Raw genomic sequence first — 18242 nt, 5'->3', positions numbered from 1 at the left:
GGAATTAATTCTTGGCAAACTCATGAAGCTATATTCTGTTGGTATAGCACTGCATGTGTTTTTCACAATTTAAATTAGTCCACCATATTCTTTCTGTGTTTTATCTCAATCCTCTTAGGATATTAGTCTGATGTAAAGATCTAACCATAATCTTATACTGTTCAATCTTTTACAGTATTACCTGTTTGCATGCATCTGGCAACCCTAGTCAATGAAATCCCCATTTGATCACTTTTTGCCAAACACTAAATTGACTGCAGAGGGAGTTAGAGGTTAGATAGCAGGACTGTGAAAAATTCACTGCAGCCTTGAGAATGTAAAGCTTTAAATTTCTGTGCAGGCTGTCAGAACCAATCCTTTCACAAAATAATTGATCAAAGCTTCTCTGCTCTTTGACAAGAAGGAAGGCTGGTTGGCAGTTGGATGCTGTCTTGCAATTCAGCGTGGCATCCACTGTTTCAGGGAATATATATTGCTTGCTGGTTTCGTTCATGGAAAGTTTCTTTCTCTATATACACAAACAAATATTGCTCCTGAGGTAATTGTTCATAAAATAAAGGGAAGAAGGGAAAGCACCAAAAGTGAATGACCTTTGAGGAACTTGACTTTTGGCATTATCTAGTATACAAAATGATCTGATCTAATTAGTTAATTAATTCATTAAATTTATCTCCTGGCTTTCCATGGAATTAAGGTGATATATTGCCCTGCTCTTTTTCTCCCAACAACAGTTCTATAAGTGCAGATTGGGCTGAAAAAGTGTTTAGCCCAAAGTTCCCCAAAGCCTTTCTGTAGCACTCAAAATTGAATTAGCTTTTAACCTCTCTTGATGTTGCAGTACACTTCTTCAACAGTTTAAGCAAATCCACGTCGTCTTTTCAATAAAATATAACTTTAAAATATAATATAATATCATTATTTAAAAGACTGGGGGTACTCATTGCTTTTTCTGTTATTAGTTCTTAGTGGTGGTTTTCACACAGCCAGTTAGAGCAATGTAACAGAATATATTCATTGTAGTCCCTCTGAGTCATGGTTGACAGATAATGCTAAACATTAATGTGTTTTATTTGCTTCTAGTTAGCACAAAAATAATGCATCTGTTATGGCATTGCTCTATGTAAAAATCCAATAGCTGGTTCAACAAGCTATAGTTTGAAATCCTTGCTTTGTTCTTCATGGATTTAATTTATAAAGATAAAAGTTGGAGAAGAAAAGCATCCTGAAAATATATTTCAGGGTTTGGAATCTGAAACAGAGCTAGATGTAGTTTTCAACCAAGGCTGCTATGGACTTCAGGGCCAATTCTAATCACTGATGGAAAATTACATGATAAATCTGATCATTCAAATGCATAAGTAATGTATGTTAAAACCGAGAAGTCATGCAAAAGTAAAGCTCCTATTTTGTTAACAGAAAAACAGTTTCCTGCCATTTTTCATTTCATGCAAGAGGACTCACAACTTTCATGAATTATAGACTCCCCAGATACATTGCTTATTTCAGTATGTTGGTTGCTCAAAAAAGTGATTTATTTTCACCTGTTGTTTTGGTAATGACTGTTGACAGCTGGAGAATGATTAGAAGTAACTCTTCAAGTCACACTATGAACTTCCTCTGGGAGTTCTCAAATCCCAGTTCATCCCCATGATATAGCTCACTCATAGTTTATTGGTTTCATTGAGGCTGCAATTTCAAGGTATGTGTTAGACGTTTTTTCTTCTTTGTCTCTCTAGGAATATCTCAGCCCAAGCACACGAATTGGTAGAGCTCATGAAAAGGAGTCCAGTAAGTCTATGCATTTTGGAAGCCTCTTCTATGTTAAGTAGTCTTCCACATCATTGCACAGTTCAAGATAATAGTTATGATCAAAATCCTGAAATCATTATAAAAAGATGCTAATTCCCTTTTCGTGTAATATAAATTATTGCATGATCAATATCAGCAGTTTATTCTATATTAACAATACTAAGATTATATTTGCTGCTGAAAATATACACAGAGCAAATAGTCCTCGAAGATAGTAATAAATGGGCAATGTTATCTTATTTATTTTTATTTAATTTTGTCCTACTTGTATTATTATTTTTATAAATAACTTGAGAGGAAAACATACCTAATACTCCACAACAACCCTGTGAAGTGAGTTGGGTTGAGAGAGAATGACTGGACCAAAGTCCCTCAGCTGGCTTTCATGGCTAAGGCAGGACTCAAAATCTCCTGTTTCTAGGCCAGCATCTTACCAAACTGAGTGTCCCAAGTTAATGTATCTGCTACTTATTTATTTTTATTATACTGTACACAAGTCCTAACTTTCACCTTAAGCAAAATCTGATTATATTTAAGGCATCTCTTTTTTCCAAATTTTATTTTTTGAACTCTACCTTTTTTTTACATAATGACGACACAGTAAGGTGTTTAAAAATTAATATTACATAATAATATAGTTTCTAGCCTAGAGCCTTAATCACTAGACCAAACTGGGTTTATGGGAAGAATGTGAGATAGAAAGAGACAAGGAAGAATGCCTTTCTTAACCCATATATTAAGAAAATGTAATATCTTAACCCAGATATTAGAATATGTTTCTGAATGAAAATAAAGGATATCACGTATGTCAATTTAACATATTGCAAAGAGCAAAATATATTTATTCCTACTGCACTCCCAAGAATGGTGTGGTGGGATCTCTAGATGTACTTTTGGCTGGGGAAAGTAGCCGGGATGCCAATGGATGAATGAAATCTGTGGGCACCAAAAACTTACTTTTGCTCTTTGGATCCAAACCTGTATCTCTAATTTTGAGAGTTTTTAAGGCCAACATTTAAAAGAGCCAAAAAAAAAAAAGGGGGGGGAGCTGGGGGAGGAGAGGGCAAATTCTGCCTGATTCTTCTAGCTTCAGTTCTTAATCCATGACATGGCAGGGTCCTTGCCAATCATTATAACCACCACCTTCCTACTTTTGTCTGACTGCAGTTTTACATTATGGAAAAGTAATAATCCAGCTGCAGGCATGTCAGAAACTGAAGCAATAATATTGTTTTATATAAACCAGGTGCAAACGGTGAGTTTGCTTACAGTAGAAACATGCCCCGTCTTTACAGTATTCAGCAGGGTAAGGCAGCAGTTTATCTTGCTTTTTATGTTGTTACTTATTCTCCGTGCTTCTTTAAAATCTTACTTTCTTCAGTAACTCTCCCTATTGTTATCCACCTACCAATCTTCAAAACTGTGTATATTTCACACATAACCATCACACTCAAAGGCCTTAAAACCTGGTCAAAACTTTAAATTTAGATTAGGCCTGGCTTCCTCTATCTTTCTGACTAATATCAGGCACTTAGGAAATGTTGCAGAAGAGGGGGGAAAAAGAAAACCGCTGGAAGCTTTGCTATAATTCTGGGGTTTGGGGAAAGTGCTGTTGATTGATTTTTATTTTATTTGAATTCCATCTTAATCTGTCCTTGTGAAGATTAATCCTATCTGGATAGAACACACTAAATAGTATCTGCAGATAAAGAGTGCTACAAAACTATTCTTGCTATATAGATCGTAAGAAATGGGGGACAAAAAAGTGGCACTTTAAAATGTCTGACATTGTGCTAGAATCCATGAGGGAGTCTGCTTGGTAAAGTTGGCTCCTTCAAGATTTGGGTGCAGTAACATAACTTTCAGCTTTGCCTGGATAAGCAATTTCAGTACTTATCAATTAGATAACTGAGATACCAGGGACATAGGGCACCAAGAACATGGAAAAACAATGTTTTAGTTGCAGGCATGTCCAACTCGCGTCACGTGACGTATCGTGACTTTTTCCCCCTTGCCGGCAATGGGGTGGGCAGGTTTCGGTGTGACATATCCGGCCCATGGGCTGGCAGTTTCACTGTTTTAGTGCAAAGAAAAACATAACTAATTCACCCTGAGCATGGAATTACCGCTGCCTTGATTTCTCAAATTTAGAAACTTCTTAATTCCATTATGCATGCATTAAATGAGAATATGAAGCACAGATAAAGAAACATGCTCTTACTGTTTGTCCAACTTTCATACAACTTATTTTCCCTGGATCTCTGAATGTCTTTCAGAGGCATTGCCAGATTTCTTCTTTTAATGCAAACTATTTAGGGCTGATTGGAGAAAGAGGAGGAGTTGAGAAACATCCCACCCCTCATCCTTTTACTTTGAGAAAGGAACCTGGGGAGGCTTCTAGGAGAAGACAATGGCAGATTGATGCCTGTCCAAAAGGTGGGGGTGATGCTAAGACAGAGAACTGGGCCTAGGTGGTGAGCCTGGATTAGCAGAGTTTTTCTGGACAAGGAGAAGCTGAAGAAATTGTCCTTGAGTGCTCAGGAAAGCAGTGACTCCTAAGGAAATCTCCAGGCACCTCATGATTAGAGTGCCAAGAGCCAAGAAAGAAAGATCAAGTTGACAGACTCAACTTGTAAAGTTGACACTTGTCCACCCAACTCCACTAGTGAGAAAAGTATCTGGGCTCAGGCCCAATGCCATCACTCTATTGACACATCATTTTGTGTGGCTCTGAAACAAAAAACAAAGCATTTCAAAAGTCAGGACTTGGATAACAGATGTTGAGAGCTTTCCATATAGTTGTATATTTGGTTATTTGTGGCAGCATCTATCCCACCTGGATTGAGCTCAAAAAGCTAAGGAGGGTCAGTTTGGGATAGCACCTAGGTGGAAAATATTAGGCAAAATATATCCCAGAGGAAGGCAATAACAAACCACTTCCATTTTGTTATCCACCTCCCTCCCTAAAACTAAATGGAAGTGTCCATGTTGTCAGAAGGAGTTGAGTTGCTTGGAAGGAGGCTTTATCATGACTTTTGGAATAGCAAAGATATGTAGAAAAAAGGGAATTGATTTTCTTTTTTGCATTTTCACGTTTCCTTTCATCTCTCTCTTTCTCCTTCACTCCACCTCCCTTTCTTCCCCTCTGTGTCTGATTATTCCTGGGAGCAGTTGAGTGGAAACATTGACATTTGAAAAACAAGTTAGAATAACTGCTGGGTTCCAGAGATCATGATCCCTGATTACAAAACAGAAAGAAGTGATGTCAAACACTGCAGGCATCCTTTGAAGACAAAGTAACAGGCCAGGGAAAGAAATTCAATTAATGAGACAAGAAATTGGCAACATTAGTGATTCCCAGGCCAGGATAGACTCGCCAGCACTGCTTGTGATATAAACTTGCTGCTCTAAAGATAGCCCTATTCCTTTTTGTTTTGTATATTACAAAATATTTTGTAATTTCCACAGAATTACAGCCCTCAGCAGTTCCAATAGTTGGCTGGCCCATGACGTAGGCCAGTGTTTCCCAAACTTGACAATTTTAAGGCATGTGGAATTCTGGGAGTTGAAGTCCTCATGCCTTAAAATTGTCAAGTTTGGGAAACACTGACGTAGGCTAAGTCCCAATCTCAGGAACACAAATGCCCCCTCCACCACAAAGCATTCCCCTTCCTTCTTTCTAGCATTCTTGACAAGTATTCTGTTTTCATCCCTGAAGAAATGTTTCTGCCCCTCCTTGCTTAACTTGTAGGTTAACATTAAAGTGTTACAGTCTTTGCAAACCCAGTCTCTCATATCCATTGTGAATTGAAATCTCTGGTATATAGAGGAACCCAGAAAAGTTGTCAGGGTTTTTTTTTTTTTTTTTTCAAATAAGAATTCTTTTGCACTGCCATTTGTCAAATACAAGGAAAACAAATCTGGCATTATTTCTTCTTTGGTAACTCTTGGCTGCTGTCTCCAATGTTCAAGCAGACCAACCCCCTGCAGACAAAAGAACAGATTTCAGCCTGTTTATTTCTATAAAATCCAATCAAAGTATATTAATTTCATGGGTTTTACAATAGTCGGTGACAGATATGGTGTTGCGTTTATAACCAGAATTCATGATTTTCCCCTTCTCCCATGCTTATAATTTCTATTTCACATATATTGCTAATCTATATCAAGTTATATAAGTTTAGGAAAATATTGCAGTTCATCCAATCCATTCTGTTCCTCATGCATTGCCTCCATTTCAAAGGGAGGGTTTCCCAGAAAGAGAAATTTAGTCAGCCAACGGGGAACAACTGAAGTGTTCATTTGACTAAATGAAAATATTTGAGATTGGTCTAGAAGACCTCCAAGGTCCCTTCAAACTCTGTTATTCTGTTTTGTTTTGTTCTGTTCTGTTCATGGATGTTTGAGAGAGTCAAAGGCTTGAAAGTAATGTGTGTTACTGATAAATAACATTATTAAATTGAAAAAGATAAGCTCAGAATCCCCTTGAAATATGTCCTATTTCCATGGAACAGATTTTAGGCCACTAATATAAATGTTACCAATAACAATCTCTATAGTTCCAAGGAACAGATTTGAGGGCACCATGGCAAAACCCCTTGAGGACATCCCTTATTACCTTCAAAGTAACTATAACATCTGTAATGTTGAATCCCATTTCTTTTATTCTTCACTAGGACCTCAACTATAAGGAGGACTGGAAGTTAGTTACCATCTTCATTGGAGTCAATGACCTCTGTCAGCACTGTTTAGATAAGGTATGCAATCAGAATACTTATAGATAAACCCATTAAAACTGAGCCATATTAATCCTACAATAGCATCATTCTTTAGATTCTAGCTCTTCAATAAAATGACTGTGAAAATTCACTGTGAGAGAGAACTGATAATTTATTATTTTATTTATTAGATTTTTTTAAATCTCACTTTTATTACCTTATCAGTCACTCAAGGCAGCAAACATATATAATACTCCCTCCTATTTTCCCTGCAACAATTACCCTGTGAGGTGAGTTGGACTGAGGGAGAATGAGTGTCCCAAAGTTGCCCAGCTGGTTTTTAATGCCTAAGGTGGGACTAGAACAGTGGTTCCCAACCTTTTTAATGCCGTGATCCCCAACTGGTCGTAAGTCGAGGACTACTCAACCGGTCGTAAGTTGAGGACTACTCAACTGGTGCAGCACCGTTTGCAGAATGGGACTTTTGGCAGGCTCAGCAGGGCAGAGACAGGCTGGACAATTCCTATTGGCTTTTGAAAGCCAATAGAATTAGACTCTATTCAAGAGAGTCTATTCTATTGGCTTTCAAAAGCCAATAGAATAAAAGGGAGTAGCACAGCTAAGGAAAAGGGGAAAAAAATGGCGGACTGAGTTGTTTGGCGACCCCCGTGAAATGGTCATTCGACCCCAAATGGGGTCCCAACCCACAGGTTGAGAACCACTGGACTAGAACTCATAGTCTCCTGGTTTCTAGGCCAGCGCCTTAATCACTACACCAGACTGATTCAGCTATTTTCAGACATTCACAAGAATCCTCTATTTATTTGTAAAGTAAAACTTGGACAGAGAAAGAAAACATATGGAATATTTTTTAAAAAATGTGAAAAAATTGCACAGAAGTAGCTGTTCTGCTACAAAGCAGAAGATTCTTCTACAATGTTGAAAACCAATTTGGATGAATCATTTTTGTACATGTACCATGGGATATTGAGATTCTATAGAATAAAAAACAAATTTACAGATTTATTTTAACAAAGATCATTTTAACGAAAATCATTTATTTTAAGATCATATCAGAAAAGACCAGCAGAGATTCAAATAATAATACTTACATTTTCTGTTTGTGAATTTTACTTCAAATTTGTAAAATATATTTTTGTATATTTCTGAATAATCATTGTGAAACCACATTTCAGATTTTGAATATTACTGCGAATTGTACTTTCTTTCTTGACTTGCAAAAACCTGATTTTGTTTTTATATATAGACTCTAAATTGGCTTACATTCATTTTAGTTGGCTGAGGCATTTAAGCTGCTTTCTAGCAATTTTATACAGCATTAAAATAGTCTTCCCATCTCTGTTCCCTTCAGATGTGTTGAGCTGGTTGGCTAAGGCTGTATGAAACCAATTAAACAAACTCTATAACCAATATTGAAGGAAAGACTAAGAGCTAAAATTAAAAGTGAATGGAGCAACAAAATTACAGTGTCAATATTCCTATTGAGCACTACTGAAATTCAGATTAAATAGTATTTTTCACTGTCTGCCTAGAAAGGATAGGACAACAATACAGAGTACCCTGTATTAGAGTACATTCCTTTAGGAAGGAGTTTTAAAACTGGGTTATTGTGAAAGGGATGCCTTATCTTGAATTGATAGTATTTTAACATTTTTAAGGAAATGGGTAAAAACCAGAATCTCAGATTGTTATGATCTGTGATAATTATAATAATGCCTCATAAATACATGACATTCGAAGCACGAAGCTGAAAACACCAGCCTGAAGATGACGAATGGGACTTCGTCGAAACGTCGCCAAGACACTTCCAATTTTACGTGGGAGAAAACCCGAATAACCAAAGACCTACATACAAAACCCGCGAAAACCTCAGAATATATATATATATATATAACTCAGGCAAATCAAGCTGTTTCATGGACATTCCATATGGGTGAGCATTAGAGATTGTCAAAGATAGTATGAATAATCTGGTACTCTATCTTCTGCAGGAGGTATATTCAGTGGAAAAATATGTAAACCATCTCCAGGAAGCTCTTGATATCCTTTATAAGGAGGTAAGAGTTTGAGACACTCTAGACAGCTGAATTCTTGCCACATCTATTAAATGTTACTTATGTTTCATTCCCAGCATTCTATCCAAGTAGCTGGCATCAGTACAAACATCACTGAAGGGCTATCCAGTGAATATGAAAACAAATGGCCAAGAACATGAGTGGAATTGTAATATGAGGAAAATGACACCATGATACTATATTTTCTTCACCCCAGATAACATGGAACTGGTTCCTTAAAGTGTACTTTAAAAATGAAGACCTTCTGCTTGAGACAGCAGATGGCACGTTGTTATGCTGGTTTTGTTAATTTTAAGTATCCCGGGTTCTTTACTGATAGTGAGTTCTGGATATTGGTGAAATAATTCAGGAAACAATGTAGTAGAATTTGTTCAGTTTTCCTGAGGTCATGGTCAGCCTGAAATTCCCCAACTTCATCTGACACCACCTTCTAATTCCACTTAAAATCCTGAGCAAAAAGGAAGTTCAAAGCATACAGGTCCAGTTCGACCCGAAAGGAGGAACCATGCAGCTTATTTCCAAGTAGTTCTGTCTGTTTTCCCCTTTCCTTCCCTTAGCCAAAGTTAGTGGCATAAATGTGTGGTCTGTTATATCCATAAAACAAGCTTTGAGTTGCCAGAATTATGCAGTCATCATTAATGCCTGTAGAAAAAGCATTATGTTTTAGCAGACTTACCTTCTGGTTGACTCAGTTTTAGTTATAATATAAATATCATGCATAACATATTAGTGAATTGCAATAGTTCACTGCTGTTCATCTTTTGCTACTTCTTGGTCTGTGGCTTACAGAAAGGCCAGGTATATTCAGAACTAATCTGTGTATAACCTTTTTGTGTTGTTTGTTGACTAGCTTGTGCTTTAGGAAATCAATAAAGCTAGTTATTGTAATTTCTGCAGCTCCCTCGGGCCTTTGTCAACATGGTGGAAATAATGGAACTCACTGGACTGCGCAAGATAGAAAGGGAAGAATCCAAATGCGTCCTTTCAGGGGTGTAAGTAAGCAGATCGTGCACAGCAGTCTGTACTGAATTCTACTTTTAGGGCTAATTTGTTTCTTCTTCATTCATAAAGCATCCACAAAGAACTTAAAATCTGTGCTCTGTCAGATACTATTGGATTTGGGAGCTGTGAAGCAGCAGATGCTCCAAATATAACACTGGATTCAGTTTTTCTGTAACTCACATAGGAGCAGCTTTTATTGATTTCCTTTAAAGATGCAGCTACTTAAGAGAAATAATTTTGAGTTCCAGGGTTTTTGTTCAGATAATAACAAAACGGAACGCAATCCACAAAATCAGAACCGCACCAAAACATAGACTTTTAAAGTATCTCGGTTAAGATATTTTCTACTTCTTATTTCAGTAACCCTGTCACAACAAACTCATTATTTTTTTGCTTGGTGAAGGGAAGTGTTTTGTTTCTAAAGGTTTGGGGAATCAATAGTTTTCCACATATTGATGAATAGCTCTAAGTAGCATTAACCCAACCTAACCAGTAGTAAAGAATTCTGGGAATTGTGATTCAGCAACAGTTAAAGGGCCAAATGCTGGTTAGTCTCAACCTCCAATAAGTCACACAAAATTCAGATCAGACAACAATAGATTTATATGTTAAATTTGCTACATGTAAACTGGCATCCTTAGTGTACTATCTTTAACCTAGAATAGAAGCATATTCTTCTGGTCATTATGTTATTAAGCTAACAAAAATCAAGAGCTCCCATTGTCACCCAAACACAGAAAATGATATTGAAACTGATATGGGTTGGCATATATTAATATTTTTTCTAAACACTTTAAATTTAAATTGGTTCATGCTCATCTTCACTTTCAACGTTGCTCACTTTTAGGAGCCTTTGTCCATGTTTTCTAAATTCTTGGAATAACTCTTCTGATCTGCAAGAAATGGAGATAATTAACAGAGATTTTCAGGTAAAAAAAGTTCTTATTTACTTGATTCCAAGACCTCAGCCATGCATTCTCTTAAGCAAACATCATAGGGATGAAACAAAATCTGTCATGGACTTTTTAAAAGGTGAAAGTGTGATCTACCAAAATGAAACTTATCACAGCCAGATGTAAATAAAATTCACAGAGAATGAGACTATTAAACCGTTTCTCAGATCAATAATGCACTGCAAACAAGGCATATCTGGAAATATTACATGGGAGGGAAAATGAATTTGGGAACATTGATTTTAAAGACAATTGTGTGTGTGTGTGTGATTTTAAAGACAATTGTGTGTGTGTGTGTGTGTGTGTGTGTGTGTTGGCTTTATTTGCAATCTAAGAAAATGTAGACTATTTGACAGAACAAAGTTGTCTTTGAAAGTGGTACCCATATGGAATGGATTTAGATTATATGGATCTTCCTAATACTATATATATGAATGATTTATTTATTTTCTAGGTGTGGATACTAGAAAGCAAAAGGGTACCATTCATATATAAATGGCTCTGGAAACTTCAAGTCTCTTTTTCCCATTATTTTTTCTCCATTGTGTACCAATTTTTATTTTTTTATTTTTCTAAACACTTACCTGCAGGATGATTTATGCCAGAAATTTAATGTGACATGGCATCTGATGACACAATTATGGAAAGTCTTACTTTGAGAACATCAAAAGCAGTGTCTTTCCATTTGTCAGAAATTATAAGGAAAGAAGGCCTTTGACATTCAGGATTATAATTAAAAATTTAGCCACTGGACAGAAATGAAAATACAATAATTAGGCAAAGCATGTTTTTCTAAAATATATATATATATATATATATATATATATATTGGGAACCAAACTGGATAGTATTTTCATCTCTGTTCAGGAGCCAAGCTGGATAGTTTTCTATGGTACTACCCTTGTACTGTACCACCATTTTTCCTTTTCTGAGAAGTTGAAAAACAGAGCAGCAAGTAGACCCATCAATTCCCACCAACATCTGAACTAAGGAGAAATTTCTGACAGAACAATTAATCAGTTGGACAACCTGCCTCCAGAAGCTGTGAATGCTCCAACACTGGAAGTTTTTAAGAAGAGGCTGGACAGCCATTTGTCTGAAATGATATAGGGTTTCCTGCCTGAGCAGGGGGTTGGATTAGAAGACCTCCAAGGTCCCTTCCAACTTTATTATTATTATTATTATTATTATTATTATTGTTGTTGTTGTTGTTGTTGTTGTTATTATTATCTCAGAAATAGTACAATTTATTTCTGTTGATCAGAGTTGAAACCCCAGAGAATCTATATGAACTGAGTTAAGTTTATAGTTTCTAGAAGGCAAGACATGTTTGAGTTAGCATTTGTAAACTGGAGGGAAAATAATGGCCTTGAAATTTACTACTTTTCATTTCCAAACAGATTAAAAGTGCAATGCTATTCAACAGTGGCCGTTATGATCAGCGGGAGGATTTTGCCATTGTTGTGCAACCATTTTTCCGAAACACCTTCCTACCACTAGACAGTGTAAGTTGCTGTGTGTTGCTGAAGCATTCATTATTACATCCTTATTTGTTTTACTGTGTATAAGATAGATACAAAGGGTGGAGGATTACATCTTTGTAACCATATTATCTGTTTTGTCTGCAAGGGAAACTGCAAAATAGAGGAGCAAGTAAGCAAAACCATCATTTCCCACCATTGTCCCAGAAACAATACAATTTAATTCTGTTGATCAGGTCTGAGACCACAGAGAATCTGTATCGATTAAGTTTATAGGTTCTAGAAGCCAGGAATGAACTGATTCTGGATTTCAGACACAAGGAACATCATCTAAAGATAATGTTATACTGTGTACACACACACACACACACACACACACACACAGAGTACCATGTCTAATTATAAAAGTTAAATAGCTAGCCTGAAATATAAGCAGTTGAATTAAAGGGAATAGTAAAAAATATTTTTTTAAAAAAACACTGACCTAATATGCAAGGACTTATGTGTGAAGAATTAGAGTAATGCATATTACAATATTTTTAACAGAACCATGAAAATGATAACTCGGTTTAAGACATACATTTTTATCTAAGTGCATACTCTTTCTAGTTCTAGCATCATGTCATTTTAGGCCTCCTTTGTGTATCATTTCACTACTATTCCATCATTTCTCAGTTAATGAATTGGAACTGAAAAACTGAATTGTTGAAATAAGTTGTAAGAAGATGTCAGGGGGCAGGAAACCTCTGTACTGGAGATTAACCTGTGTTAACAAGTTTCTGCTGGGAATGGGAATCATACAAAATGAGGCAATCTTTCAAGTAGCTTACAACTCAATTGTACTCATCTTTAAAACAGCTATACCAGTGCTTCATCCTATTGAATAAGGTCTACCTATGTAATTTGTGAGAATTGATGCTGACTTGGCAGCACATAATCAATCAAATGTCAGTGCTAAATTTTCACTCAGAAGTAAGATGAATGCAGAAGACTGGATATGTATTTTAATCCTCTGTTAGGAGCTGGAGGGGAAATATTCTCCATCTTAATAGAGATACACACACCCTTTCATTTTCAAAGTAAGAGAAAGCATTGTGGTAGTTGCATCCTGTCTATTAAAGGTAAATATTTATCAAAATTACCAATTGGAAAAGATGGTCCCCTGAACTTGCAGCATTATAATCCTACAAATTTCAGTGAAGTATATACATAATGAGAAAAGCCAATTCATAACTGGTGGTTGCTGGAACAGCTATATTTATAATCCTGTAACTTCTCTTGGTAGGTAAGATTTGACTAGCAAAATCTTGGCCCAGAAACAGAAAACAAGGAGCCAAAACTTATATGAGAAATGCCAGAGCCTTGCTAACAAGGAATAAATGGTTTTCTGAAATGGAATAATGTTTTGTATTAAATCATAGGAAGGGGAACCAGATCGGAGTTTCTTTGCAATGGATTGCTTTCATTTCTCTGAGAGAGGTCATGCTGAGATAGCCGTGGCACTCTGGAATAATATGGTAAGTGAATCCCTGAATTGGAAGGGACCTCAGAATTCATCAAAGGCTTAGTTTCACAGCCATCTTAATGTGTTTCCTACTGTCCTTGAAATTGGAAAAGACTATATTGCTTCTTAATAGCCTACCTATTATTGCACCTCAACAACGAGCCTGCTTAATGTTGCTTCTCTGACACAATTTAATAGAGGTTGTTTCAGAACAGGGATTGCTAGATTCCCTAACATTCTTTTCCCTTCTAACCAGCATCTGGCATCTTTAATTTTGCCAAAAAAAAAAAAAAAAAAAATTCTGAACTGATGGGGTCCACATTTTATCTGGGAAACAGATGACCTGCCTTTATACAGTACATGTCTTCTCCTTTCCTAAGTCTGGGCTGGGGAAAAAACAGCTCCATATCTGCAGAATTCTCCCACCATTCCCACTGGCCAATCGCAAAAAGGAATGGGGTTGATGTCATAATAATAATAGTAATAGTAATAATAATAATAATAATAATAATAATAATAATAATAATAATGATGATGATGATGATGATGATGCTGGCAACCCGTGTCAACCATCAATGCCAGTCAATTTGAATGTTCAGTTGACTGAAGTTCACGTCTAATTAATAATAATAATAATAGTAGTAGTAATAATAATAATAAAGTTGGAAGGGACCTTGGAGGTCATCTAGTCCAACCCCCTGCTCAGGCAGCAAACTCTATACCATTCCAGACAAATGGTTGTCCAAATAATTGCTTTCATTCTTCTGGGAGCTGGAAATCACATTATGATGGCTTAAAAGTTCAAGTCATAGAAATATTGATCTGATTGAACTTATGGATAGAACTTCTGAAAACACACAATATATCCTTGAGGAATTTTCATAGATTTCAGTATTAGTATTGAGATAAGGAAAGTTAGAACATCAAATACCAGTTCTTTGGTATAAATTGGTGTCAGTCTTCATCAGCTTTGTGCCGTTTGGATGTGTTTCATTTCAGTTCCCATTATCTTTAGACAAGACAGCCTTTAGCTGCAAGTACAGTCCTTTTAATCAACATCCCCGGAGATATGCAGTTACTTTTTTTTTTTTTTGCAAGACCTGCCAATACTGAAAAGATGACCTTCCTTGCAACCTCTTCTGAAATTGCTGAAAACTCACAGCATAGTTTCCCACCATTCTGAAACAGGAAATACATGAAAGTATTTCTGTAAAAAAAAAGAGAGACAAAGAATGAAAAATACTCCTGCTCATTGATATGGCATAATTCTTTTTTTTATATTGTTTGGCCTTCAGCCTCACAAGTATCTTAACTGTAGCCCTTGGCCAGCACAAAAGATTGCCTACTCCACATGTAAAAAAAAAAAAAAGTCAGAATATACCTTTTGAGAATAATTAGGAATGTCAATAATTTTTAGAAGATTTTAAGCCTTATCAAAAAAAATTAATATGCTTATATTATATAATTATATCATATAACGTGTTTATATTATAAAAAGGCACGAGCAGCTTATAGAAATGGCCCAAGGTGTTTTTCTTTGCTTTTTGAGGATGTTATGATCCAAGAAACCATTATTTTCCGAGCCAATCTAAGGACAACTCGGGCAGAGAGACCTTTCTCTTTTTCACCTAACCACAATACCAACATGCCCTGGGATCTTGTTTCTGTTTTGTTCTCAGCCAACAAATCACAGAATAACAAAGTTGGACGGGACCTTGGAGGTTTTCTAGTCCAATCCCCTACCATTTCAGACAAATAGTTGTCCAATCTCTTCATAAAAACCTTCAGTGTTGGAGCCCCCACACCTTCTGAAAGCAAGTTGTTCCACTGGTGTGAGACAGTCATCCTTAGGAGCAAAATTTCCCTCTTATTCTGATACCATCCAGTGACAACTTCAAAATCCATAATGTCTGTTAGACTTTGACACCTATTACTCTGGAGAGAAGTTAACTGGCTCCAGTAACTGGGAAGAGAGGCAGGGTATGAATCAGTATTGAAGACAGCAACTGTAGATAAGAAATGTCAGTATAGCTTTCTGCCAACTCGAATCATTAATGAGGATTGACCCAGAATGATAATTTGTAGGATTAAAAATTCCTTGTGGTTCAGAAATTTGTGAGCTTTTGTTATTTGGTTAGAAAATCCCTATTTAAAGTTGTTACATTTTCTTGAATTACTAGTGTGTTATACATTTCTTAGGCTAGTGACTTTCCTAACTTTGTGCAAGAAGTAAGAACAGAAGAAGTTCTTTTTAAAATAATGATTCCCTATCAAGGTTTTTCTGGGTCAGGCAATGTTAGAATCTCTGGTGGAATTCTCTCTGTAGTCCTTCCAGTAAAGACTGCAGAGGGAGAATGCCAGATCAGCACATTCTCAGCTGCTTTTGCCAGCCACTTTTCTAAGTTTCCCATGATTATTATTATTATTTGGTTGCTCTGGCCTGTGTCAATGAATGGTGTCGTCTTCCCAGGAAAACACAAGTTCCCTGAACCAAAAACACAGGGATAATATTTGCATAGTAATTTTATTAAACATTACAATACAAAGATAAAAAAATTAATACAAATTTTAAAAAAGAAAAAAATAGAAAATACAAATAATATAAAAGGGAAAAAATCAAACATAAAGAAAAAAGAAATATATAAATAAATGATTCCCCCCCCCCCCGGTCATCATAATTTTAGTAACTTATCACATTCTCTTAAAATACAGCAAATAATCTCTTCCTCCCATATTTCATCTCTTATCTATAAACAGATCCTTATAGCCTCCTTGTTCAATCCTGGTCAGCAAAAACGAATTAAGAATTACAGAGATAATATATCGATTTTAAGCTAGATCAGATAAACCAAGTTTATACTCCTTCAGTTTATGTTGATTAGTAGGGCTGGGAAATACTTTGAATTTCATTATGGAAAGGTATTTTGTAATGTTTGGGAGCACAAATACATCATTTACCTACCGTATGACTCATTAAAGAAGCAGCATTTAATGAGGTTCTGCATTCACTACTGTTTCCCATGCACTCCAAAGCATTGCACAATTCTTTTGTTTGTTAACTTCCACAATAATGATGAGAATCAGCATGACCCAATAGAGAGATGATATAATGTAGATTAGTTTGCTTATGTTGTTGCATCTAATTAGGTACTGCCTACTTTGACTGACAGTATTTTTCCAATATTTTGAAAGACCCTTGCCAGGAATGGAATTTGGGAGTGGTTTTTTTTTAATGAAAAGGATGCATTCTATTACTGAGTTATGGAGTTTAGGATAAACACCCCAAGCAATCACTGAGTAGTTTGGGGCTAGTGGCTACTGTCAGTCTCCTTTACAATATGCATCATAGCCCAAGCTAAATGTAAGGAAAACAAAGTTAGCAAAAAAATAAGTTATTAATAACCTGCTCTTCAGTCTTTATATCCAACCAACAACAAATGAAGATGAAGAAAGTTAGAGTAAAACATTTTGCCTGAACAGAGGTGGGCCTGGAACATGTTTCCCTCTTTTTAAGTTCATTGTGACAATAAGAATCAAGAAATGGGTTGCCTCTGCATCACACAAGAAGTTCAGAAAGTAGAGGCAGAGCAAAATTTCCATGATTTCATAGCTTCTTTTGATGTTGCAGCCCATCCAGGCCAAGGTCGAGCCTATAGGGCTGTTGATAAATGTGTGCTAGAATTGTTCCCTCTTTAAGAGGAGGAAGCAATTAAGCTCTCTCCAGATCATTGGAAAAGATGAAATGAGAGTGGGTCGCAGGTTACCTGAAAGCCTTATCATCTTTGTGGCTTTCATCCCTGTCAGAGATTCTAATTAGGAAGCTGGGCTTCCATCTAAATAAAACTTAAACAACAATAAAGCAATATTTATTGCCTGTTGGCATTGCCAATTTCATTCCTCCTTTATGTTGCACTGATTTTGAAGATGGGTACTGAGTCATCTTTTGGGTAGCAGCCAGCTAATTCCTGTATTTCTGGCTATCTTTGGGAAGCTAGAATACTACCCTGGCAACTTATGCTCACTTATCCTCAAGTGAATACCATTAAAATAAGGATCAGGTTTCACCGGTTTGACCTCTTTCCATTCATCTCTAGCCAAAGAGACTCAACTATAGATACTTCTTGTCACAGAGAAGCTAACAGTGTTATAGGGGACATATAGTCTAGCCCTCCCACATTCGTTTATTATTTCATCTTGTTAATTTGCCAGTTAACAAAAGCTTCACAGTTGCTCTTAACAAGCTATTTTTATTCCTTTGATGTAGATTTCACTTCTGTAGGCATTTAGTGTCCTGCTTTCAGGGGAGTTGTATGATTACTCAAATATAAAAAGTTTTACCTTTATCCATAACAGGCAGCCTTGCTAACAGTTGGAAACTCTTTGTCTCTCTTTCAGCTGGAGCCAGTTGGCTATAAACAGTCATATAAACATTTCACAAAGGAAAGACTGAAGCTCAAGTGTCCCACCTCAGTAAGTAGCAAGTTAGTTCCTACAGAGCCCTAACTCTGTAACATGAACATAAAAGCACAAGAAAATTCTTTCTGGGTGAAAACTAAAAGCCATCTAGTCCAATATCCAGGGAAAGCAGATGCTTCTTGGAAACTGATAAGCAGGACTGATAAGCTTTTCCCACATGGAGCCATTAATTCCAAAGGTAGTACATATTTACCACATCCTGA

General features: G+C 36.3%; 1 protein-coding gene across 1 annotated transcript in view; it reads left to right on the top strand.

Annotated features, from left to right (window-relative positions):
- The window catches only part of PLB1 (phospholipase B1), a 118036-nt gene that overhangs the window by 97477 nt on the left and 2317 nt on the right, over positions 1-18242 (top strand). The window contains exons 50-57 of the mRNA XM_039337052.1: positions 1737-1788; positions 6486-6566; positions 8540-8605; positions 9521-9615; positions 10473-10554; positions 11979-12083; positions 13481-13576; positions 17959-18033. Of these exons, the coding sequence (XP_039192986.1) occupies positions 1737-1788; positions 6486-6566; positions 8540-8605; positions 9521-9615; positions 10473-10554; positions 11979-12083; positions 13481-13576; positions 17959-18033 (652 nt within the window). The remainder of the gene's footprint in view (positions 1-1736; positions 1789-6485; positions 6567-8539; positions 8606-9520; positions 9616-10472; positions 10555-11978; positions 12084-13480; positions 13577-17958; positions 18034-18242) is intronic.

This window comes from Crotalus tigris, unplaced genomic scaffold, assembly GCF_016545835.1.
Source record: "Crotalus tigris isolate CLP2741 ecotype Arizona unplaced genomic scaffold, ASM1654583v1 scf7180000017668.6805642782:7212621, whole genome shotgun sequence".
In the NCBI taxonomy this organism is placed as follows: domain Eukaryota; kingdom Metazoa; phylum Chordata; class Lepidosauria; order Squamata; family Viperidae; genus Crotalus; species Crotalus tigris.
Note: the sequence above shows the minus strand (reverse complement) of the source record. Positions and strands in the feature narration are given on the sequence as shown.